General features: G+C 35.5%; 1 protein-coding gene across 1 annotated transcript in view; it reads right to left on the bottom strand.

The window, feature by feature from the left end:
- The window catches only part of Fstl5 (follistatin like 5), a 405,920-nt gene that overhangs the window by 152,177 nt on the left and 227,950 nt on the right, over window positions 1–25,793 (bottom strand). The window contains exon 8 of the mRNA XM_075950900.1: window positions 7,044–7,210. Coding sequence (XP_075807015.1) covers window positions 7,044–7,210 — 167 coding nt within the window. The remainder of the gene's footprint in view (window positions 1–7,043; window positions 7,211–25,793) is intronic.

The raw sequence follows: 25,793 nt of genomic DNA, 5'->3' as shown, positions 1-25,793 counted from the left end.
GTATAGGACAAAAATACCTCAATATTACAGAGAAACTATGGGTGACTAACAAGGCAGCCAGATGTCTTTGTTCTTAGGTAATATTACATAACTCAGAAGTCTTTGATCAAGTTAAAGACTAAACAGTTGATGTTATGGTTTTCTGATTTCTGATAGAAAGTAAATTAGGTATAAAACTGAAGAATCACTAAGATAAGATAGAAAATGGAGCATTTTCTCTGCATTTGCTAAGTACAAATTGAGTGAATATTGCAATTGTAATTCTTATTTGATAACTGTTTTTGTTGTATATAATTTTAGTATGTTAAAGTTAAATCCTTTCATTTTTATTTAGAAAAAAGGGGGAAATATTGTGAAATAATAGCTTAAGATCTGTTACATTAATTTATGCTGTGGAATATTTATTGAACGATGCAAAGATGTGTTACATTCTTTTATGTCACATTTGTTTAATTCTGTAAATCTGTGTTATTTTGCCTGTGTAAAACACCTGATCCATCTAATAAAGAGTTTAACAACAATAATGAGGCAGGAGAGGTATATCCAAGGCTGCCAGGCCAAAATGATAATTAAGAGAAAACGAGAAGAGGAGAAACAAGAGAAGGAGTAAAGGAAGTGGCACAGCCAGCCACAAAGTAGGAAGGAAAGAGAGGTATAGAGACCAGAGGCAAAAGGTAGAAGGGATGATTTAAGGTAAAAAAAAATGGCTAGAAATAAGATAATCTAAAGGCTGTGTGCATTCATAACTAAAAAAGTCTCAGTGTGTTTATCTGGGAGGGGTAGTGGACCTCCAAAGACCAAAGAGTTAAAAAAAAATTACAACTGACTACAATCAACTTAAGTATATTACAGTTTATATATAAATTATATAATTTATATCTGTTATGTAGAATATTAAAAAATTATGGTTTCTGTTTGGTGTAATCATAAAGTTGAAGACAATGAAATAGATTAATGATACCATATGCAAAAATGACTCATTTTAAAAACATATCTACTATAAAGAAATGAATGAAACTAGAATGAAAGAAATTCCCACAGAAATAAATTAGGAACACTTTGGAACCACAAATCCATCATATAAATCTAGATGTAACTCGATATCCTCTCTTTTTTTGGCAGATAAATATTTTCACCATCATTTCCATTTTCCTCTTGAGAAAAGAAAGACTGACACCACCCTGGTGCTTTTGCTGTGAAAACTCTATGCATAATCTCACTGTTCTATACAGTCCTTTCTAAATTTTTATTCCATATGCTCAATATGTAAATGTATAATCTCAAATTTCAATTACAAAATATTTGTTTTTAGAAGTCATAACAAATTAACAAAAGAATTGAACTTAACAGCAAATTTCTACAAATCTAATTGTGTTTTTATGGAAAATAGTATATACCATCCAGAAACATAATGGCATTTATAGAAACACTCAAGGAAATATAAAAATAGAAGATCTACTTTTAAAATTAGGTGTAATGACAAATTATCATATAACACAATACCATGGTAAAATTACTTCACATTTTTAGGTTAACCAAAGATGAATGGCAGCCATAGCATCTTTATGTGCAAAGAAGTGCCCAAAAGGACATCTAAAATCAACTTTAGACCATTAAATGTAACCTTAAATTCCAGTGACATTTAACCTTAATTTGACAACGCACATCCATTTGAAATTTCCATTCCTAGGTAGCAATTTTCTCCCTTTACCTTGCTAACAGGTTGTTCTTGGTGAGCTTATTCTTTTGATCACACTTTGCATTTGCTAATTTCTTGTGTCAAGGGTCAGACTGCTAATGAACAGCCAGACAAGGATGTTCCTGATCTCCAGAAACAATGAACCTCTATATTCTTACTGAATATTATATTCAGCTCAATAATATTTTCATAAACATTCTATGTGGAAACAATTTTCATAATAAATATAAAGGGCAGGTTAATAAAGACCTAGGTATTTATCAGAAGAGCTAAAGCCATATGTTTGTAGAATTAATATTACCCAACATATAGATAAATAAAAATGGCAAGATTAGTCAAAGATATCAATATTGTGGAATCTATAGGGACCCTCGGCTATAAGAGGTATCAACTATTAGTGACAGTATGTAGGTTTTACAAAAGTATAAAATAAATTATCATATAGGCAATCAATCCCACTTGGAGAGTATATAGAAATATTTATAATCACTATCTCAAAAATATATTTATATGCTCATGTCCATTTCAATATAGCCAAAGAAAGAAATTATTAAATAGATTAAAGAGAGAGGACAGACTATTTTTATTCTTATAAAGCAACATTGATAAACCTGAAGGTCATTATGCTTAGGGAAATAAGGTAGTCACAAAGAATAATCTCCACATGGTCCCACTTTATGAGAAAGCTACAAAAGTCAAGATCATAGAAATATAGTGTAGAATAATGGTCTCTGTGGACCGTGGAGGAAAATGAGTTATTACCAGGGGTCTGTTATGGAAGATAAATAAGGTCTGGGGCTGTGCTGTAAGATAGCGTGCCTATTGTTAACACGACTTTATTGTACCCTTAAAAATTTAGGAAGATTGATCTCACACTACATCTTTTCTCCACAGTGAAAAAGAGAAAAGAAAAAAAAGAAAGCACAATTCTGAATTAGCAGTCTTCCATACTTCCTTCCTTTTTCATTCACACGATTTTAAAAATGACGTCCAACCAACAAAGGAGGACATGGAAAAGTCTCAGATTTGTAGCTGCTGGCATTTGTGTAATTTCAGCTTATTTCTTCTTAAGAAAGGCAATACACAATGGTGAAAAAAAAATTCTGTAATAATCCCCCTGGAAGCGAGTAGCATCACTGCAATTGAGACACTCTGTACAACGTACCTTGGTATTCTCATTATCAGGCACCTCTGCTCAGGCAGAAAGAATATCATCTGTTCATCAGTTGCTATCTAAATTCCCACACACTACATATTTTTTCTCAGACTAATTGGCTCCTGAATGTGAACATGACAGAATGGTTTACAGAAAAAGGAGTTAGAAGACAATGTCTCAGGCTACATACGCGTCTGCCACAACTTATGAACAGCTGCAATGGGATCAGAGAAATCAATAGCGCAGGCCAATGAGAGTCAATAAAACATTAGCTACTAAAGTTGGGAAAGAAAATAACTAAATCCCAGTGCAGTCTATGCTGACAGGTGACAATCAGCAGAGAATCACAAAACAGATCTTCAGTTGCCTTGAGGCACGCATTTGATCTAATTTAAGTTCTGAAAAACTGCCCAGGGAGTGATAGATAGTGAAATCTGCATGCGAGCCCAGTGTTCCAGTGGTACTTTAGTGCCTCTGTATAATTCTTTTCCGCAACTAAACACAAAGTGATTTTATACTTCCTGGTGAAACAGTATAAATTCTAGTTAAGCTAGTTTTATTTGATAGATGAATTAAATTCAGGGCCAATGGGGGAGGGAATTATGCACAGGAAGAAATATCACCCGCACGGCAATATGGGAGGGGGGAAAGGAGTTTTAAGGAAAGTCATGTTGAAGAAACCAAATACATAAAAAAAAAATGAGTTCTTGTTTGATTTAACATGGAAATAAGTGATAGAGTGATGCTAAGGTTTAATCCAGATGGCTAATCATATTTAACCAGTTTAGAAAACAAACAAAAAGACAGTGGAAATTAGAATAGTATGGGCCCTTTTAGATATCTTCGTTTAGAGTGCTCAGGATTTCCTGTTATCAACAATGATCTATATTTCACTTTGCTCAATCATCAAAGCATAGTACTATTTGAAAGGATTAGAAGGTGTGGCCTTGTTCGAGGAAGTTTGTCAGTGGCACTGGAGGCAGGAGCGGGGTAAGGGAGGGGACTTTGAAGTTTCAAAAGCCAAAGCCAGACCCAGTTTCTGTCTCTTTGTGCTGTCTGCAGATCTAGATGTACGACTCTCAAATGTGTCTCCAGCATCATGTCTGCTTGCATTCAACCATGCTCCCTGCCATTATCATAATAGACTAAACCTCTAAAACTGTAAGCAAGTTCCAATTAAATGGTTTCTTTTACAGGAGTCGCCATGGTTCTGTTTTCTCTTCATAACAGTAAGACAGTAACTAAGATAATCATGTTTCTTGCTGCCAAAGGCTTGTAAAGTAAAATTTTATTTAGGCTCATTGGACTTTTCACAAGCTACATGTTGTTGCTCAACCATGATAACATCGCAAAGAGATTAATTTTCTATAGTTAGAGATATACCCAAGAGTCTTTGACAAATACGGCTTCCAGAAATGCTTAATCAATACAGGTAGAACTCAATGGATTTTATTTTATTTTTATTTTTCTTCCGTTGTTTGTTTTACTGGCCTGAATCTATCTATTCCTTAAGAAAATACTCAGGCTTTGTACAATATTAAGGCAGCTCATCCTATGAGAGACATACATGGTCTCCCTTTTCCTGGTGAATAGAAAATACTCTGTAGCAGTTAATTTCATCAGGAAATGACAGACATGCAAGCAAGTTCTTTCTTTCATGTGTTCCCTAAGTATCTGTGCTTTATTAACAAATGCACAACACAATATAATTCAAAGCATTTTCTTCTTAAGATTTTAAAATATGGAGGCTGCAACTGCACACAGCATACCAAGAGGTGAGGGATCAGCCAGCCAGCTGGCCACGCCACTCTCTAGGCCCTCAGTACAGAGGAAAAAATCCAGGGCCTTCCTGCACCTGCCTCCGCTTCACTAGCCAGACAGTAAGCAAGCTTCCAGCAAAAATGCTGCTTCAATGCCTCCCCCCAGTTGATTGGACCCTGTAAACAACAAGGCCCATGCCCCAAATCCACCCCTCCCCTCTGATCTCAGAGGAACTCTGAAGCACAGGCTGCAGCTGCACAGAGTGAATGAAGAAATCAGACCAAGAGAGACCTCAGTGGTTCCTGAGGCACAGACAGCAACTGCAAAGATTGAACTTAAAGGCAAAGACACTGCTGGCACCAATTGGAGGAAGAGATGGGTAGGAGCCAACACAAAACTGCATTCAACAACCTACAAAAAGCAGCTTGGTAACACCAGAACCCCGTGGTCATACAACAGGAACACCTGATCATTGTAACTCAGAAACAGCAGAAGAAAATGATCTTAAATACAACTTTATGAAGATGATAGAGACACTTAAAGAGGCAATGAAAAATTCCCTTAAGGAAATGAAGGAAAAGATAAACAAGAAATTGGGATAGATGAATAAATCTCTTAAAGAAACTCAAGAAAACCAAGAAAAAACAATCAAACAGGTGAAGGAAATAGTTCAAGACTTGAAAAACTGAAATAGAGGCAATATAGAAAACATAATGAGGGAACTCGGAAAAATTGAATATCTGGGCAAATGAACAGGACCTACGGATGCAAGCATATCCAACAGAATACAAGAGTTGGAAGAGAGAATCTCAAATGTTGAAGATTCTATACAGAAAATAAATACTAGTTGTGAAGCAAAGGTTAAGGAACTTGTACTCCTTGAACTCAGAGAAGCTAAGTAACAAGGAGAACCTTAAGAGAAACATACATAGATTACCCCCCCTCCCCGGGAAGGAGAAATAGACAAGATTTCCTGAGAAAATTGGGAGTATGAGGGTTTGGGGAGAAGGGAAGGAGGAGAGGGAAAGGGAAAGGGGGAGTGTCGGGGTTCACGGATCAGTCCCACTTCTAAGTTTTGGTATAAAACTGTTTGGAGAATAAACGAGGAAGCATTCTTCAGCATGTGAACTCAGGACTTCATGAGTGACCACTGAGAATCTCCCTCCCCATAAAGCCATGTGAGTTATGTCTTTATTCCCGCGCCTCCACGCCGGTCCAGAAAAAGATAGTTTATGTTGGGGTCAGGTCCAGAGAAATAATTTATGGTCCAGGCTAGCACCGGACCCCCAACATAATGGCGCCAGACATGGGGAGAAGAACTAAAGGGACCGGGATGGTCGAGATGGGGGAAGGACAGAGTCCAAGAACAAAGAAAGAGACATCTTGATTGAGGAGGCCATGATGGGGCTAGCAAGAAACCTAGCACTAGAGAAATTCTCAGGAATCCACAAGGATGACCCCAGCTAAGACCCTAAGCAATGGAAGAGAGGGTGCCTGAACTGGTTTTGCCCTATAATCAGATTGATGACCGTCTTAAATGTCGTCATAGAATCTGCATCCAGCAACTGAAGGAAGCAGATGAGAGAACCACAGTGGAGCATTAGGCTGAGCTCACAAAGTCCAGTAGAAGGGAGGGAGGAGAGAGAAGAGAAGCAAAGAGGTAAAGACCGTGATGGGGATATCCACTGAAACAGCTTGCCTGAGCTAATACCAGTCTTCCTACTCCGGCCTGACGGCAAGGGAACCAGCCACGGACCAAACTAAGCACTCTGAATGTGGGTGACAGTTGTACGATTGGGGCAGACTGTGAGGCCCCTGGCAGTGAGACTGGGATTTATCCCTACTTGTTCTGGCTTTTTGAAACCCATTCTCCTTAAAAAGGATACCTTGTTCAGTCTAGACAAAGTGTGTAGGGTCTTGGCCCTGTCTCAAAGCCATGTTTTGACTCTGAAGAGTGGATAGGTGGTGGGATGGGGGTGGGGAGGAAGGTGGAGGGAGCAGAAGGAGTAGAGGGAATGGGAAATGGATTTGGCAGGTAAAATGAGAATTTTTTAAAATAAAATAAAATTTAAAAATGTATGCAAAATTGAGGTTACATGACTGTGTTACTGGAACGCTTATTAGATGTGAATTTACTAGGAAGGCAATTTGCATTTTAAAACTAAAGAGATATTTATAAAAATGTTATGCTAATGTATTTCCTGACTAATACACAGCTACATAATCTTACTACACCAATACAAATGATTTTCACAATTACAACTGCTCCTTTGGGTACCTACCAAGTGGTTGGATAGATTATACAGCTTTCCAATAATTTTCCTCTACTCTGTATCCAGTATTCATTTATCTCCCTAGGCACAACAGAGCCCGAGGTAACATTGCTAAATGCACACACTGGACAGCATCTGTGTTTCACATACTCACATTGATGTCTTCCAAATCTAAATTATTTAGGACAATATTGTTCCTCTTCCATATGATAGGGGGTCTCAGGGCTCCCACAACGGCACAACTCAGAACAGCACTTTGTCCCACAGTGGCTGCTGTAATGGTAACTCTCTGTTCTTCAGGCAGACTCAGCTGGATCACCTCTGCAATGAAAATGTGTCAGTGTATTAGTAAGTAGGTCATTTTCCAACATTAATTATAATAAAGTTTTGAATGTGAGTGATTTTGGCTTTGAATTTGAATAACAGAGAAAAAAAGCTTTCAATAATATGAAGAAAAGAGTAAATTGTTTCAAATTAAAGGTCGGAGTGATATTTCAATGTGGTTGATTGACAAGCATCCTCATGAGGCAATGAACTATTAAACACGAAATGAGTATCAAAAGGAGAGTTACAATAAGCATGGTAGATTGCACCTGAAAGAGAAATAAATTATTTAACCACCAATTTGACATGTCCTGTGTCATCCTCATTGAAATAAAAATGCTGCCGCTTATTGTCTGATGAATTTGTACTGTAGTGAGGGGAGATCATTGCTGGGCAGCTTCAGACGACAGTTGCCGAGCTACATGGGCAAACTGCATCATTGAGTTGGAACATATAAATTGACTCTAAGAAAATAGACTTATTTGGGAAGTTGTAACGGGAGAGGAAAAATGAAAACGTCTCCAATTTTCACCAACCTTATAGTAATGAAATTGCATTATGTCTGTTCTCACCGAGGGCTGGCACAGCAAACATTTCCCGGATTTGGAATTTTACACTTAAACTTTTCTCTTATCTAGTACTTATATCTGTCCATGATTATGCAGTCATGAGCACATGTTGGTAAGGTGAATGTGGCTTTTCTTTTCTCAGTCAGTCCTTACCATCTAAGAATTACCATTCATCCCCTGATGAGTCATCATTAGGATAACTGAGACAGTTTTTCCCATTTCTGCATCCATCTGGATATGCCCTGTGGCTCCTGCTTATTGTTTAGACGCTTATTCTGATGACACACTATGTTTGAATATTACCTCTTAAAGTGCTATATATCACAATTGACTGTGTGGGTTTACAGACTGTTTATGGGATTGAGTGACCCTCATTATGTCCTCTAATTTGAACCTGAGTAGTAACAACTTCTCCCTAGACACCTCTCATTCAAGGTTTAGGTTTTCTTGTACCTCTTCTATTAACCTTATCTCTCCAGAAGGAAAAAAAATAGAGTTTCATATGGCATAACCATTCAACAAATAGATGTTTGGACTTTGCTTTTACCATCAGTCCAAGGCCTATGCTTGTCTTGGAAGACCGGGACTGACAGAAGGCCTATGCTCCCTTAAGCACACTCAAGTGCTAATATTAAGTGATTTGTGTGAAGACAGTACTGTCCCACAAACCACTAACCGGGGAAGTCAGAAATAGTCTAGATCCCTATTCTATTATACAGTATCTTGTCTCCAAAACAGGAAGAATTGTTATTTAGGTTATTACTGTTTTTCATTATCCAAGAAGTGGGCAAGATAGTCTTTAAACCAAAACCCCTATTACAGAGAGTTTCAGTCCAATATCCTATTTTGTAAAATACATAAGAAAAATCTAAAAAAATAGACAACAATTACCTTGCTGAGTCATTCGTAAAGACAGTTTAATTTTTCTCAATAACGTTGACTGATACTTGCTTTTATTTTCTGATGCTTCCTGAATAATAAAGAGTTCAGAGGATATTTCCATCTGTTTTAGTTGACATATAGGCCGCCCTGTGTATACATGTGTATATTTATACCCATATGTATAAACACACCTATATACATGTACGCATATGGTGAAATTCACATATACAAATAAATAGGCACAAATAAGTGTTATTACTTTGATTGGAAATACTTTGAAATTTTCAGAGAACTCTGTTTATACAAAGTTTTAAAAATTAAAAAGAGGAACAGTATAAACATAATACATACAGATATCATTAAAACTATTAATAATTTTCTATGTTTATTCCTGAAGTATAGCATCTAAGTTCCTCTTTAAATAATAAAAAGGATAATAGAATCTCTAATCTTAATAGCATCATACTACATTACACTACTATTGGATACTTCATTACCTAGAATTTAATTGCTATTAGGTTACCATGAAAACCTTTTCATCAACTCTTTCGTGAGGAATTGGTATGCCATTTGAGGTAGTTGTAATATATTATATTTTAATTGAATAACATGATTCTCTATAATAAATACTGACAATGAGTTAGCCTTCCAAAATATATTTTAAAGAGGACTTATAATTAGAAAACGAATTACTATTCAGGCAATAATAATATATACAGAAAACTTTTTCCTCTGCAGTTTTACTTTAATTTATCTTAGAAATTTTTAAACTATTAACTGAAGTTATTCATTATTAACTAAAATTATGAAATAATTATTTAGTTATTAAATAAAGGTATTTTGAAAAATTATTTAGAATTTTGCATATCCCTAGCTACATTAAAGAAATTTTATCCACAAAAGGAATCATTTTTATTAAAGCTGATGCAAATCAGATCAACAGGGTCTTCCCTAGACATAGTGAGCTTCAGTACTTTGATCTAGGTCACATGTCCATCTTTAGTCTTTTTCATGTGATTCATTTTCCAACATTAACAGTTAAGTATTTTTATTTTTAACTTGCAATAAGAACACTTCAGTGGTGAATGATGCGCTTATACAAAAGGTAAAATGTATAATTATCATAACCTATTAAAATATGTATGAATGAAGCTATCATTCAATTTAAAACTCTTTAAAATTTATCAGAATAAGGAGTGTTCAGTGTGTGTGTGTGGGGGGGGGGGTTAGGTGGGTGTGCCGATGCTCAAGAGTATTTTAGTACTTGGAATTCTAAACAAAGCAAAGATTCAAAGAGGAACATAATCTTTTATCGCTATGTGCTTAAATCCATAAGGATGATGGCATTCTTTGTTTTCTCCCATTCTGCCCAGAGTCAGCCTTTGAGAGTGATGTGCAGAACATTGCTTGCAGCAATAACAGCAGTCAGCTTAGCTCTCTCCCCAAGCCTTTGCTGTAGTGATAAAACATTTGAATAAAATGAGCTGTAAGACAAAGCATGTGTAACATGTTGTTCAGAATCCTGTGGCCTTTTATGGTGACACATATCTGTGAGGACCAGGCTTGGGCAGCTGAGGTAAGAGGAACAAGTTTCATTACTTCTTGAGCTCCACATGAGCCTGCTTAAAACAACAACAACCCTTCCCCACCCAAAAAAAAAAAAAAACAACCCAACAAACAAACAAACAAAGAAAAAAAACCCACAAAAATATTCTTGTTAAAGGGAAACCTAAGTGGAGTACACCTAGGAATGTTTTGAGAAATTTGTGTATTTTATTGACTCATGAATGTCTCATTTTTTTGACAGCTTTCTTTAATATGCAAGGAAAGAATTTAACGCTGTGATGATGCTGTTTCTAACCTCATATTCTGAACATTTGAAGACATGCCACTTCTACTGTAGATCTTTTTATTTTTGTTTGATAATCTAGCAATACAAAATCATGTAAATCAGTAGCTTACTGTGGGTTACTATGTACTTTTTCTTATCTTCATGACTAGAATTATGAGAATTATAAAAATGTATTTTCAGGCCGAGGAGATACTTGTCATTCAATCAAGAAAACATCCAAAGGAAATGGTACACAAGATGACCTATGCTTGTAATACCAGAACTGAAGATGGAGACAGGAGGGCTTCTTGCTGTTGGCTAGTCTTCCATATTTCAGTAAGACAGGAATAAGACGAATGGCTTATGAGGTAATACACTTGATCTTGCCCTCTGTGCAAATTATGTGCATACATGTATTTAGGTACACATGCATGCACATGCTCACACACACACACACACACACACACACACACACACAAATACTTTCTCATCTTTCCTATTTTACTAAAGGTTACTTTTCTCATTCAATATATAATATATAATGATTACAAATTCGCATCACTCTACTCCTCCCAGTTTCTTTCTACCTCCTCTCCCATCAGAATCCACTCCCTTTCTATCTCTCATTAGAGAAAAAAAGAAATGTTTCTATTTTACAGTAACTACATATAGACTCTACTGTATATATCTGAAGCTGTTCCTCCTGCAGATTATAAATGATTATAGCTTGGAAGCTCAAACTTACAAAAAACAAGAGGTCATAAATTTAAGAGGGAGATTGGAATTGTGGTGGACTGATAGTAAGAAGGGGGAAATGTTGGAAATAAACTATATAACTATAAAATAAAATTAATTTTATTATTTTTATCAATTTTAATAATTAAAATACTTTAATAAAAACTGTGAGAAGAATTATAACCAAACTCTCATATTTAAAATGTCATGCTTTTGAGCACTTTTATAATCTTGGCTAAGGAAGAGATTTCTTAAGTCAACCACAGAAGTCTAAATTTTATTCTGTTTATTAAATCATTTAAAGACACTATTAAGAGACCAAATCCACAAGTCACTGAGCAGATGTACTGCTCAAAAATATAACAAAATCTCACTGCAAATTGAATAATGATCTCCTACAGATGATTGCAAGCTGTATTCAATAGGCCTGACAAAAGATTTGAACATATGTTCATGAATCACTTTAAGTTACAATGCTCACAATACTCTGAATAAAGGTGGTGCTTAGCAGTCCATGAAATCAAGGGAAGAAATGCTCAGCCCAGAGCCTACCAGACTGGCTTGTAGTGAAGATCAGCAATAACAATGGTTGAGAAGTATATGGAGATATGCCAACTTTAAATACCTTAAACATGAGTGCAATTCATCTCTACACTGTCTTTCTCGCTCAGAGATGAAGTCAAGGCAAACATGTCTGTATAGGCATGCTTCCCCAAACAAGTCAACCTCATGTTTTAGAGATGCTTTGAGCTATGGAACTGAACAGGAAATTTCAGGTCATAGGGTGGCTTAGCATAAATGCAATGCATACACACTTATATATTAAAATATCCACATATACAAAGTCCATTTTGAAAAGTATAAATTCTACTGACAAGGAAGATGGAGAATAGCATGAAAAATATTATCACCTGGGCAACATGGTATTGTTGTGACCTCAGTTTTATTTCTAATGAAGTTAGGGGCTTTCAGCAGGTTGCTGTCTGCTTCTCTAAGTTCCCTATTTTAAAAATAGACACTGTATCTAAACTTTTAAGATCATGTTAAAATTAAATATGATTGTGAAATGCTTATCAAGGTAATTTGTTTGGCCTGATATCCAAATGAATTACAGAGAGCGAAGCTGTCATTACTAATAAAAATCAGTTGATACATATATGGGTTTAGATGGGCACTAGTTCATCATGCATATGAATATATTATTGGACATTCAAAAGTAACATAATTTAACATAAATTAATAAATCACAAGTACAACACTCAGTCTCAGACCATAGGCTTCAGAAGCTTCTTTTTGATGGTCATCTTTAAAGCTAGGTACTCTAGGGATTATTCTAAAATGTACATACCTTTGCAAAACACATTCAATATCATGACGATCTGTATTCTACAGTAAAAGAGCCTTGTAAGATAACAGAACACTGAAACAGACAGCCATCTTTCCCCCATATGGTTTATTTCAAAACAACATATTGAAGAAATCTGATAATACATTCTAATAATTTGTGGAATATTAAACTTGTAATGTTTCACACGTATGGTGGTCTGAATCTGACATGGACCTGTTAGCACTGTTTGAAGAATGTTGGGAGTCTTCGGAATGGTGCTTAACTGGAGCAGATCACTGGGGGAAGCTTTTCAAAAACTGTATTGCTCAAGCATCTCTTTCTCTTGGTCAGTCAACAAGATGTGATGATCTACCTGCCACTCACAGATACAGACTCTGCCACTCCTACTGGTATTTTCCCACACAATGGAATAATAACAATAGCAATGGAAGAACCTCTCAGACCCTTCCTTCTGTTGACCAAGGTTTCTGTCCCACCCAGTCCTGTAACCATTCGTCCCAGAGAAATCCACAGATGTCTACTACATTAATTGTAAACTGGCTGGCTTATTAGCTCAGGCTTCTTATTAACTCTTATTACTTACATCAGCCCATAATTCCCGTCTGTGTTAGCCACGTGGCTTGGTACATTTTATCAGAAAGACATTTTCATCTTGCTTCCTCTGCAACTGGGTGACAACTGCAAACTGAGCTTTCCTCTTCCCAGAATTCTCCTTTTCTCATTGCCCTGCCTCTAGTTCCTACCTTGTCACCCGACCTATACTTCCTGCCTGGCTACTGGCTAATCAGCATTGTATTATAATAATACAAGTGACAGGATACAAGATCATTGTCCGACAGCTTCTTTTCTTTTGCTTCTGTCAGGTATTTGGTCAGGACAATGAGAATAGTGACACAGTATGTTTTACAATTTTTACTCTCATTCAAATGGAATTCATATGCATCTCGGAGTTCTGTGAACCCAGTGATATAGTGGAATCTACTGTAGCAGATTGTAACTAGAAGCTGCACTGATTCACAATGAGAAAAATCTAGCATCCATTTGGGAAACCATTTCTGTAAAGGGAGTGCAAGCAGTTCATTCACACCCACTTCACAACTGCTTAGTGCCCCTGTGCTGTGATAGGAATTGTTGCAGGCACAAGGAAAGAATTTGATTCTGTGTGTGTTCATTCCTGAAATTCACTTTTCTTCTTTCTTTGCTTTCTTTATATTTCTCTCTTTCTCTCTTTCTCTCCCTCCCTCCCTCCCTTTCTCTCCTTTACTCTCTCTTTGTTTTTAATTACAGGCAAGCAGAGACGTAATTTCTACTCTGTTTCTTTCATGTGGTGAGGCAACATTTTCTTATATCAAGTTATGCAATGCCTTTTATATTGTTGTGTAATTAAAAGACTTCTGTACGAGATTGCTATCTGCCTAGTGGCTCACTTCAATACTGAGAAACTAGACATGAGATCAGAGCATTGGCTTTCATAGGCAGCCAGAGTGTATCTATTTAAGAGTTTATAGAAAATTGATGTGAAGGCCCTGGAAACCAAGAGCAGCCTATTCATTTCTGACCCTTCCTCCCTGTATCCAAAGATGGGCCTCATCGGTGCAAATGATGAAATAAATTTAACACTTCAACCAGAATAAATTAGGCTATTGAGGGTTGACTGAGCTAATCAAAGTGCCAAGTTTATACTGGAGCATTACATTCTTTACTGACAGTGGGAAAGCATCGTGATTAGTCACAAGCATTGGCAGTGACTCTGGGAATCTCCTTGGGGTACACAGACACAAGGCTTCAAAGGGTTGGTGAACAGAAACACAGTAAAGGGACTGGATGATTCCCAGGTGGTAAAATCGATCTACTGGTGACCTGATCTTTCAACACTAGGATCTGAGATCTTTCTTTTTTACTTTCAAGGGTCTTATGACAGGGTACATGTGACAAATTCTAGGTTCTCTGCAAACTCTTATTCTATGTACATGATTGCCTGTGTGCAGCCATAACATTTATTTAGGCACACTGCAGAAGGATTGAGGGTTTTTTTTAATTATTAAAAATTTTTTTTTGTTTTTTTGTTTTTTAGTGGCTTTTTCATTTCAGCAAATATTCCAACTATGGTTGGTAAACCAGGCCTAAAGACCAATTCTGGCCTAGGAAGCTGTTTTCCTGCCCTACAATCCACTCTGGATTTCTTTCTCATCTGTGACTGCTTTGAGCTAAAGGAGCAACAGATAAACATATGCAAAGCCAAGAGTAAGTACTCCCTGGAGCAGATGCAGCCCATTTAGTGAACAGTTCCTATTCATCTGTGTTTATTTAAATAGGATCCATTCGATTCTGACCATTCTTTATGACTGAAACACTACACTGAGCTACCTAGAGAGTACAAGAAGATTATGCATATGCATGTGTGGGTGAATTCACAAACCACACTTCCCAGCCACCAGACAGCAGCCGCTACGCAGCATGGACAGCTGCTTCACCTCTCACCACTCAGCGAACAAGAAGGGAGAGTTTGCCACTTGGCAATGCTTGCCCAGCATTCACATCTTTTCTATGTCTGATGTACAGGACAATGATCCTTTCTTCTCTCTTCTTGATACCCTGTCACAATACTATTTTTCAGGCAACATTCTCAACCCAACAGAAAAAGAAATGTTAATTATTCCATGCAGGTTATTCATACTACTAATCTGAGACTGGGAACATGGATGGGTTTGCTAAAGAGTATTCACATGTTAATAGGGCTCATTTTAATTTAAATATACGCTTACCCACCAAAGTTTCAACAGAATACTTCTAAAGGAAAAACCTACTCACTTTCTGTGACCACTTGCTAGAACTCAGAAGGATCACGATCTAAATAAGATGTCCTCAGTAAACTCCAGGCCTGCAGACAGTTTCATTCCTAATTCTAGGCCTCAGCTAACACCTAGGACATTTTTACTTTAGAAAACATGCCACTGTCAACCTTTGAGACAACTTTGAGATCAAAGGATCTTATCTTTTGACACTTTTATTATTGTTATTTGGTATTAATTAACTAAATTATTTGAAGCTGTTTCAATCCATTCCAGGGTTTCACATACACCAAACAAGTACTGTACAACAGAGCAACATCACTGGCTCTGGATAGTTTTGTCATCCTGGGATATTTTTCTCAGGTGATCCCGTGGCATTCTGTGAAATTCAATCACAGAGGGCAATGGTTCCTGCATTTTCTACATTGGATGGCAGCAGTCCTTCCCCAGTGATCATCCAACAGCAATGAATGGCAAACAATAGTGACTCGATAAGCTCATTGGTCTCCCCTCACGTACAATTCCCCAACAGCACTTGCACACTCGCCAACCACAGCAGTAAGTACCCTGGAAGCCTTTTAGTGTAGCACAGTCTGCTGTCCTGATGACCATAGTTCGTGGTCATCTCACCACAGCATCCTATGGTTTATTTCATCTGCTGGGCCTCTTCTATTGGCAGTAAGTAAATATGTTCTGTGTCTCAAAATTTACCAATTTTTTCTCAGTTTCTTCACTCATTCTACTTGTGCTTCAGAGGAAGTTTACAACGAACCCATGAGAAACCAGGAACATTCATCTATGTCCCATAACTCTAGAAAGGCCCAGGACACAGAGAAATACATATGTCCACAGTTATTTTTACCTTTATAGGCTGGCAATAATTTCCACAAAATAAGGACAGTTTTTATGTCAGGGGTTTATGTACATTTTTGTCTATATACACACAGGGGTAGAGGCCATTAGTATTTATGGACACTCATTTCAGAAGTACACATGACTTTAAATATATCTATATAGATGTCTCACAACACCTTAGTAATGTCTAGAATAAATAACTAATGAATACTTAATTTAATCTTTGAAATATAAACATACTGTAAAAAAATTCAGATATGGAAACAGAGAGATGGCTCAGTGGGTAAAACTCTTCACCACTGAAGCAGAGCAACCCGAGTTCAGTCCCAGGAACTAGACATCTGGCCTCTATACTATGAAATATGTTACTCGAGCTCATGCATCATGTACATGTATGTACGTACATGCACACTAAACATAAATATTTTTAGCAGTTTAAAAATGTAGATGGAACTATATCTCACGACGTAGTAGTTGCCCTTTAGAAATTTCATCAATCTAAACAAATATTTTATCTTTGAATTTGTTATGAAAATGTCATCATGTTCACTAAAAACAAATCAACTAATAATTTCGGTAATTATTATTTGACTAATTCTGAAAATAAGAATCTAATAAATGGAGGGCAAAACATTTCTTCAGTGTTCCATTATTACCAATTTAATAAAAATCTAACTCATATGTTGATCATTTATTTGTGTTAAATAGTTACCCGGAATATGGTACAACTATTAGTGAACCCTTGTGGCCCTTATGAGCATGAAACATTATGAGTCACACAGCTGCATAGAAATATTTTATATTATCCATTTTCTTTTTTATCAAAATTTTCACTTTTAGAAACAAGGATTAACTGTATTACCACTGAAGCATGAAATTGGATGTATTAATTCCTGAGAAGTAAAATTATTAACATTCAAATTCTATAATAAGTTGTAACTTTCTGTTATACAATCAGATATAGCTTGTTGCTTAAAAATGTAAATGAGTTTTAAAGTAACATATCTCAAAATGCAAACTGAAAATCTTTCTCTAAGTTATTCTAATGAGATGCCATCTTATAGAAAACCTTTAAATGTTGTTACTCGATATGTATATAAATGATAAATGTGAATGGACTTGGTGAAAGTTACTGTTTAAATGGATGCACTTGGTTTACATTGTATGATTATATTATGGCTTATGAGGTACACCCTTGCTGTGTGGCACATTATCTGTATCAGCAGTGGGGAATGATATAATTGCAACCAGCTAGCCACTTTAAGCAAGTGAAAACTGCCTTTTTGCATGACTCTGAATTTTAATTCTGAGAGGTTAATTATATGTTCTTGCTTTCTTTACCTAGAATTTGGAGCTGTATTAAAGATATCTTGTTGGAATAGGTTAATAATGAAGTCTCAAAAGCAATACATGGGTGGAAGTTTTTAATTTGGTCAATTAGCAAACAAACACCATCATTCTAACTAGTCCCAACATTATTGCATGATATGTTTGTTGTTTAAAATAGACAGAATTCTCTGTTTCAGAAAGTATGAAAAATATGTCACATTTAAAAGCATACAGAATTTGAGACAACACTTGCTTTTCTTTGAACAGATCAGTGTTGTTATAAAATATTTATAGATGTGTCGTTCTTGTTACAGATATTAACTATTTTTAATATTAAATACTTTTTAGCAAAACAGATCAAGATAGAACTATCATAGAATTATTGTAATTGGTTTGGTGGTTAATTAAAATCATAATATTTTCGCTCTAAATCAATTTAATGCCTAACTTCCTTCTCTTCACAAAATATTTGATTATTGAAAATTACTTCAAAATTGAAAATCTACCTCAACACAGAGGATTTGTATAAAACCAATATATACGGTTTGATAATAAAATTAGAGATGCTCCTTGAACTACAGAAAATATGTGTTTGTTTGTTTGTTTGCTTGCTTGTTTGTTTGTTTTATGAGACAGGGTTTCTCTGTGGTTTTGGAGCCAGTCTTGAAACTAGCTCTTGAAGATATTTCTTTAGGAAATGTGCAAACTAATATAAACTTTATTCAGTATATATTATCAAGTGAATAAAGTATGAAATATTGGGGGATTGCTCAGAAGAGGCTGAAGATTCACAAAGAGAGAAAGACAGAAAGGCACAAGAAAGAGACACAAAAGGATAGAGAAGAACCAAAGAAAGAAAAATAGAATTAAATTGCTAAAATATTGCATCGCAGGGTAATGTAGAACATAGAATCAATTATCAATTGAGACTACGCTGCTTTATTCAAAGCGGTCTTTTATTGTCCTACTGGCTATGTGCTTGTTATCTGTCATACAATAAATTAAAAATTATCATTGGTCCTATTGACGAAACGACCAGTGCTATGGGAACACAATAGAGTAGAAATTCGGTTTAAAGCTGTCAGGAAGAGAAATACTGAACACTAGATCATGTTGAAGCATGGGAGATTTATGGATAATGGTCAGAGATAGCTGCTTCTTAAAATTTACTAAGAATCAACGGGTTTTAATTCAATATTCTCTCATGTGATTTTCAACTGTCTACTGATTTTTTTCAATGAACTTTTGTACTTTTCCTATTTGCCTGAAATGTATTTTCTGATAATTTTTCTCCAATGTGATCACAAAGATAAATATGTTAATCAGTATTCCTAGTTTTATTTTGTTATTGTGAGATAAAGTGCAGACCAAAAAAATTCAGGGATGAAAAAAAATCATTATAACCTCGAGGTTAGACTCATCACTGCAGCAAATCCGGAAGTTGAAGCAGGAATCCTAGAACATGGCTGGCTGGTTGACTAGGGCTCATGATTAGCAAGCTTTCTTACCTAGCCTAGCACCAGGGAATGATTACCCCACAGAGGGCTGGACTCCCTGTGTCAATTAACAATCATGAAGATCACCCACATACATGTGCACAGTGCAGCCTGATCTGGGCACCCCACAATTGAATCTAAATTCTCAGGTACCACTAAGTTGTGCTAAGTAGATAGCCAAAATTAAGTGGGACTCTTAAAGCTGGCCATTCCCATGTTCTGAAATTTCAGGACATCAAGCTGCATGCTATTAATTTATATTTGTCATTTTAAAAACCAATGAACATCAAATTTTAAAATTAAAGGAAACTATAAGAAATTAACTAAGGTCATAAGGCAAAACTGAATTAATACATAGACCGATGACAGAGTTTATACATATTTAATACAATTTATATTTGTTATCATTTAATTTATACATTATATGAATCAAATAAATGGTAGGGTTATATTATATACATTTTAAAGTACCAGTGACAAAACTTACATAACTCACCTAAATAGGAATTTATTTAATTAAAGGCTTAAATATGACTGTTAGTGCAAAGAAAGAAGACACAATTATAAATCATCTCTCTTGCTTTTTCCTCAGCTAAAACAAAAAACAAAACAGAACAATGCTGTGAATGATCTTTTTCCCCATTCCTCCAGCAGGAGGAATTAGAGAAAAGAAAAGAAAAAAGGACAATGAAAAAGAATGACACACAAAAGCGGTATGCTAAACAGCAGAAATTAAAAAACTAAATTTCCTGACTTTAGGAATTAAAAGAATGAACCACCCTTCCTGTAAATTTTCATAATATTTTCTGAGCATAAACTATGACACATATTCTTTTCTGGTATGAAAAACTGCTTTTAAAATTAAAAAGGCATTGCTCTCACTGAGTTTATATTCCAGAAAATAGAAATGACATTGTACTGGGAATAAAATATGCTTTTATTCCAAATCCCATCTTATTATTGTCCTTGAATGAAATTTAATTTCAAGACATTAGATATAACTTCTTCATGATGATTCAAAAGATTTTTAGATATAATTCCATTTAACTTTTAAAAACTGTCTTCACATAAGTATTTATTTGTGGAAATGATGTTAATAATGCAACTTAGATTTCAGACTAATTACCTAGTGCTTTGGAATTACAGCTTTATACTAGTCCTCAGTTATGATACTAGGTGCAAAGTTATGTTTTATTTCCCAAGCAGTGTGTCATTGGTACTGATGAGTGAGTACAGGTGGTGATTAGAATACAGCCTCAGCAGATCTGCTCAGGCCAGATCCTGGAAAAAGCTAAAATTTTCTCAAAAAAAAAAAAAGCTAAATTATTTTTTATGATTTCAACGACTATGCTGTTTGAACTATGCATCTATTATTAAATATTTTCTAAGGATAACAAACATAACACAATAAAGCGTATTCCTGTGATCTTAAGTTTGCCTCATATGGTTTCATCTTAACTTAAAGGTCAAAGTTAATATTTTAAGGTGCATGAACGTGTTGCAAAATTAGTTCACTATGGAACAGTAATCTTATTTTAAACATTCTCGTATGATTGCATCTACATTAATTTTGAAGATGGGATTACTTGATTTTTCTCCAGAATGAGAAAGAGTAGCATAAAATGTTTTCTCTTGCACGTATTTGCTTTCTGATGAGCTGGCATATTCTGGATAAGTTATTAGAATGTCTCAGATAAATTAGAAAGCTTAGGAGAATGTTCAGAAGTTTACACATGAACTCACAGTACTATGACTGAGTGAGCAAGAACCGAACAAGATTAAGACGGACAAAAACTTGGTTTAGACAGGAAAGGCCACTCCTTTCTGAGAAACTTATCAATTGTTGACTTCTATGGAGAGTCAGTATCCTGCAGGGATCCAAAGACCCTGGAGAGACTAGCCATTCTTCAGTAGGTGACCCTTGTGTAGATTAGCAGTTACATCATTATCAAATAACAATTGACTAATTAAGCCCTATTTCTTTAGTCCTAATGTGTCCAATTAATTTAAAAATATACAAATAAAGCCATGAAGTATTCATTTCTTTTGATTTTTTATTATTTTTTTAAAAAAATACCAATCCAAATTCCCACTCCTTCCTCTCTTCCCATTCATTCCACAGACCCTCCCACCCCACCCCCCTCTAATCCTAACAGAGGGTAAGGCACTTTGCCCTGTGGAAGGTCCAAGACCCTCCCTATTATATCTAGGCTGAGCAAGATATACATACAAAGAGAATAGGATCCCAAAGAGCCTCAAGAAGTACTTGGCTATTTTTTTATGGGGGGAGCTTTTATCACTACACATATCTATGGACACTCTGTTCACACCATAGGGTATATTACTGTTTTATATATCAATATAGTGGGCAAAAAGTGGAATTACTTTTAGCAGAAATAAAATTGTTTGCCTGAGAAAGTTCTTGTTATTTTTCCACAATAAAAATACTGAATTCCCCATTCCATGTGTAAAAGTTTCCTCACACAATAAAGTCTGTAGAGAAAACTGTTGTTTATAATACAGTGACTTTGCAAAGTTCCATATACTCTGCTCTCAGTGCCTAAATTCATTTCAGAACAGGCTAAAACAATTTGAAATGGGCCTAGTTTGACTTGTGTTATCCTGTGATTTAAAATGCATCTGAGTCAATCAGCATTACCAAAACTATATGAATGGCTCATTATCACATCAATCATATACTAAAATAATGTTTTGTGTTTATTTACATGAAATGTATTTAAATTGAATTTCATACGCTCTCTTTTTCAGTTTTATATAGTAAGAAAAGCTAGAATAGACATCCTGCAAGTTTGATACAAAAGCATTATTTTACGAAAACTTTGTAAATAAAAAAATCACGTAATCCCTCCTCCCTCTCTTCAAGTGAACTCCTCGAGCTCGGATCAATGTTTGGCTGTGGATCTCTGCATCTGCTCCCATCAGGCACTGGATGAAGGCTCTATGATGACAATTAGGGCAGTCACCAATCCAATTACAGGAAAAGGCCAGTTCGGGCACCTCTCTACTATGCTAGCAGTCTTAGGTGGGGTTAACCTTGTGGATTCCTATGAATTTTCCTAGGACCAGGTTTCTTCCTAACCTGGCCCACTCTATCAAGATATCTCTCTTGTTACTCTCCCCCTTCATAATGCTCCCAACTCAATCATCCTGATTTCTCATATTCCCATTCATCCATATCCTCTGGAAACCCACAGAGACAGCTGACCTTGGTAGTGGGAGCTCACGGACTCTGGACAGACAGCTAGGGAGCTGGCATGGGAGCAACTTATGTCCTCTGCATCTGGGTGACAGTTGTGTATCTTGGTCTTTTATGGGGCCCCTATCAGTGGGACCAGGACCTGGCACAGATGCATGACCTAGCTCTTTGGAACCAGTTCCCTATGGTTCCAAATGCCTGGTTCAACCTTGATGCAGGGGAACAAGCTTGATGCTGCCATGCCTTGTTGGTTTTCCAAGGGATGTCTTACCCTTTCTGAATGGAGATGAAGGAAGAATGGATGTGGAGGAGGAGATAGGGGTAGGGAACAGGAGGAGAAAAGGCAGAGGAAACTGTGGTTGGCATGCAAAATAAAATAAATTAAAAAATAAATAAATTCAATCAAACAAGAAAAAATAAAATTTCACCTCTGATAAAGTTTGTGATTTTAAAGTGTTCAATTCATTGCATTTCATGCATTCACATATTGTACAAACCAACCTGTCTATAGTTTCCAACCTTGTGATGACTTAATAGGGCATGTCTACGAAGCATTCAACCCTAATCCTACCGCTCATGCACCCAGGGGACACTCATCGCCTTTCTCAATCTGTTCCAAAACCCGATCAAAATCGTGTACATTCAGTAAATCATCTCTTTGTCATTGTTTTTCTGATCACAATTTTTATAAAATTTACCTAAATTATAGCTTAAATTTTCAGTTCATACAGAGATAGTTGGATAACGCTCATATTGCATCTATATGCTGGAGATGCATTGTGTACTCAATTTTAGGTGAAAATTTTGAGCATTTTTACATTCTTACCACTTTTGACGGGACAGTTATAAACTTTAAAGAACAAGTACTTTTGGAGTTTTTTCTTAATTCCTAAGGAATGTATAAAGCATGGAATTGCTGGCCATATGGTAATGGCTGAAGGTTTCGAGGAACCCCCAACGTTTCTTCACCATATGATCTAGTACACTTTGCCACTTGCGGAATACTGGAGCTGCTGTGTCGGTGCAGGCTTGCCAAATTATTTTCTATTTTTGACTGCAGCAATCACGGCAGGTGCACAGTGCTATAGAATTTGGAATTTGAATTGAACCTCTTTACAAAATGAATGATACTTAACTAGTTTTCAGGTGCTTGTTACACTTGCATTTCTTTTGGATGTCTATTCAAATCATTGGCTATTTTTCTTTAGGCTGTATGGCCTTTTGTTAATTCCACAACACATACTTATGCATATATATATATATATATATATATATATATATATATATATATATATGTGCTCAGGACAGAGACATGTGTGTTATATATCATGGATGAGAGTCAGAGATCAATTTTAAACACTATCAAAAATTTTTAATTCTTTATTTACAATTAAACCAAATATTATTCCTACTGTATAATGAATGTATTTGTCTAGAAGTTGGTCTTGGGACAATGCCACACTTTTTGACTGTTATAATTTTGTAGTTTTGAAAATAAAATGTATAGGTTTTCAAATTGAAAATAGAATGTATAGGTTTTAAAATTCATTTCTATTTTTAATTATGTTCTTGTTGTTAGTAAAATGTTGATAATTAATGTAAGCATAAAGAATTAAAAGCTCGAAAGGGATTGCCCTCAGTTTTCATATTAGGTGGGTTACAATAGATCGCCCACTATACAGTACAAAACTTCGCGTTATGTGACATAGTTTTTCTTCTGTAACTATATTTAATTTGTTAATTAGCTGCATAACTTTCTATGCATTACTCAAATATCATATACAGGTAACCAGCTGTTTAGTTCTTCTTTGCCTTCATGTGCACCTTCCTTACAGTGGGACTAAGATGTGAACATGTTTTGATGTGAACTATATTATTTCAATGAATACTGTTGGTATACTGAGGAAATGACATCTATCTGTAGTTTAATAAATATTTTAAAATAAAAATCTGGTTAGCTTTTGTCAAATACTTTCTTAATATTGATTGAAGTGTTATAATGATGTGTGTAGCCATTTCACTTAAGCCTATTGTAATGGTATATTCCTTTACTTTTTTTACATGTTACTTGTTATTGATAAAATTAGATGTTCTCAAAATCCATTTGTTAAAATCTCAGTCCTTCAGTACAATAGACAATGACTACGGTAAGAAACAGGGTCTTCAAAGAGATGGTTTAAAATATTAGAGAATCTGAAAAGTTCAAGGACACCATTAGACTGGGCTCCAATCTAATTTAGATGGTGGTGAGGGACTAGATACCTGGGGCCAAGATAAAAAAGACAAGGCGGATAATCACAGAGGGACGAGCATGTGAAAGATCCCTAAGTCTGCAACTTCACAGCCCTATGCAAGTGATTAAGAAGGGCTTCTGAGGAGCAACCCTGATCATTATCAATCCCTGACATCAAGTCTCTGAAAGGCACTCATCATCTTTAGATAAGTCAATAACCATGTGACATTTTCTTCAGACAACTTATGTATACTAACATGACTATAAATTTATTGTATGAACTATAGGGGGCTGTGCATAATAATAATTTTAACATCTGCTGGACTTGCTTTTTCATATTTCACAAAAATGCTTCATGTGAATTTTCCTGACAAATATTAATTTATGGCTCTCCCTGTTTCAGTGCACATTTGACTTTTGTAAAACAGTAATTGTTTTCCAAAGGAATGTGATATAGTGATACTTAAAAAATTATGAGTCAGACTCTTTATAAAAACCCAGCAGATGCATCAACACAATCCCAGTCCATCTGATTTGTCTTCCTCTTTAACCTGCATCACCAAGTCATGGCAGCAGTGTGGACAACAAATGGAGCGAGGAGAAACATGGGAACTATCTGAAATAGTAAATTTCTCAAAATGTACTAACTTTCATTTGTCATAGAACCCCCACCACCACCACAAAATTGTATGAAATGAAATAGATGTTTCTGAAAACACATGTCCGCTCAGTAGATGTTCTGTGAAAGCAGACTTCCAGAGGAGATGCTTACTCCGGCACGTCTGTAAAATTCTATCTTGTCATATTTAGAGCAATAAAAAAATAGAAGCAAATCAATGAGAAAGTCTGGAAATTGATAAAGAGAAATGAAAATCTAGAGTTAAGTCAAAAGTGAGACAAAGTGAACCAAAAGAAGGGGATAAATGGTTTGATATGCAGTTTGAAATTCGAGAAATTGATTAAAGAAAAGGTAAGTATTCACACTTGCTCTTCAAAATAATGACAGATTATATATGTAAGCAAAAAACTTTTATTTTTAACTACCAGTTATTCTTAGGTGTGATTTACTAGGTAGACATTTTTATGTGTAAAAGGAGTAAAAAATTCTACTGAAAATAGGGAAAGGATATTTAAGATCATATTGAAATTCTGTGAAGTACACTCTAATTTATGTTGCTTTTTCTACATATATGCGTGGATTTTTAAATGTATGCAACATTGTACACATTTTAATATCAATAAGACATAAATAATTTTACTGAATACATCTTGCAATTACAAAATGTCTTAACA

This window comes from Microtus pennsylvanicus, chromosome 16 (genome assembly GCF_037038515.1).
Source record: "Microtus pennsylvanicus isolate mMicPen1 chromosome 16, mMicPen1.hap1, whole genome shotgun sequence".
Taxonomy (NCBI): Eukaryota; Metazoa; Chordata; class Mammalia; order Rodentia; family Cricetidae; genus Microtus; species Microtus pennsylvanicus.
Note: the sequence above shows the minus strand (reverse complement) of the source record. Positions and strands in the feature narration are given on the sequence as shown.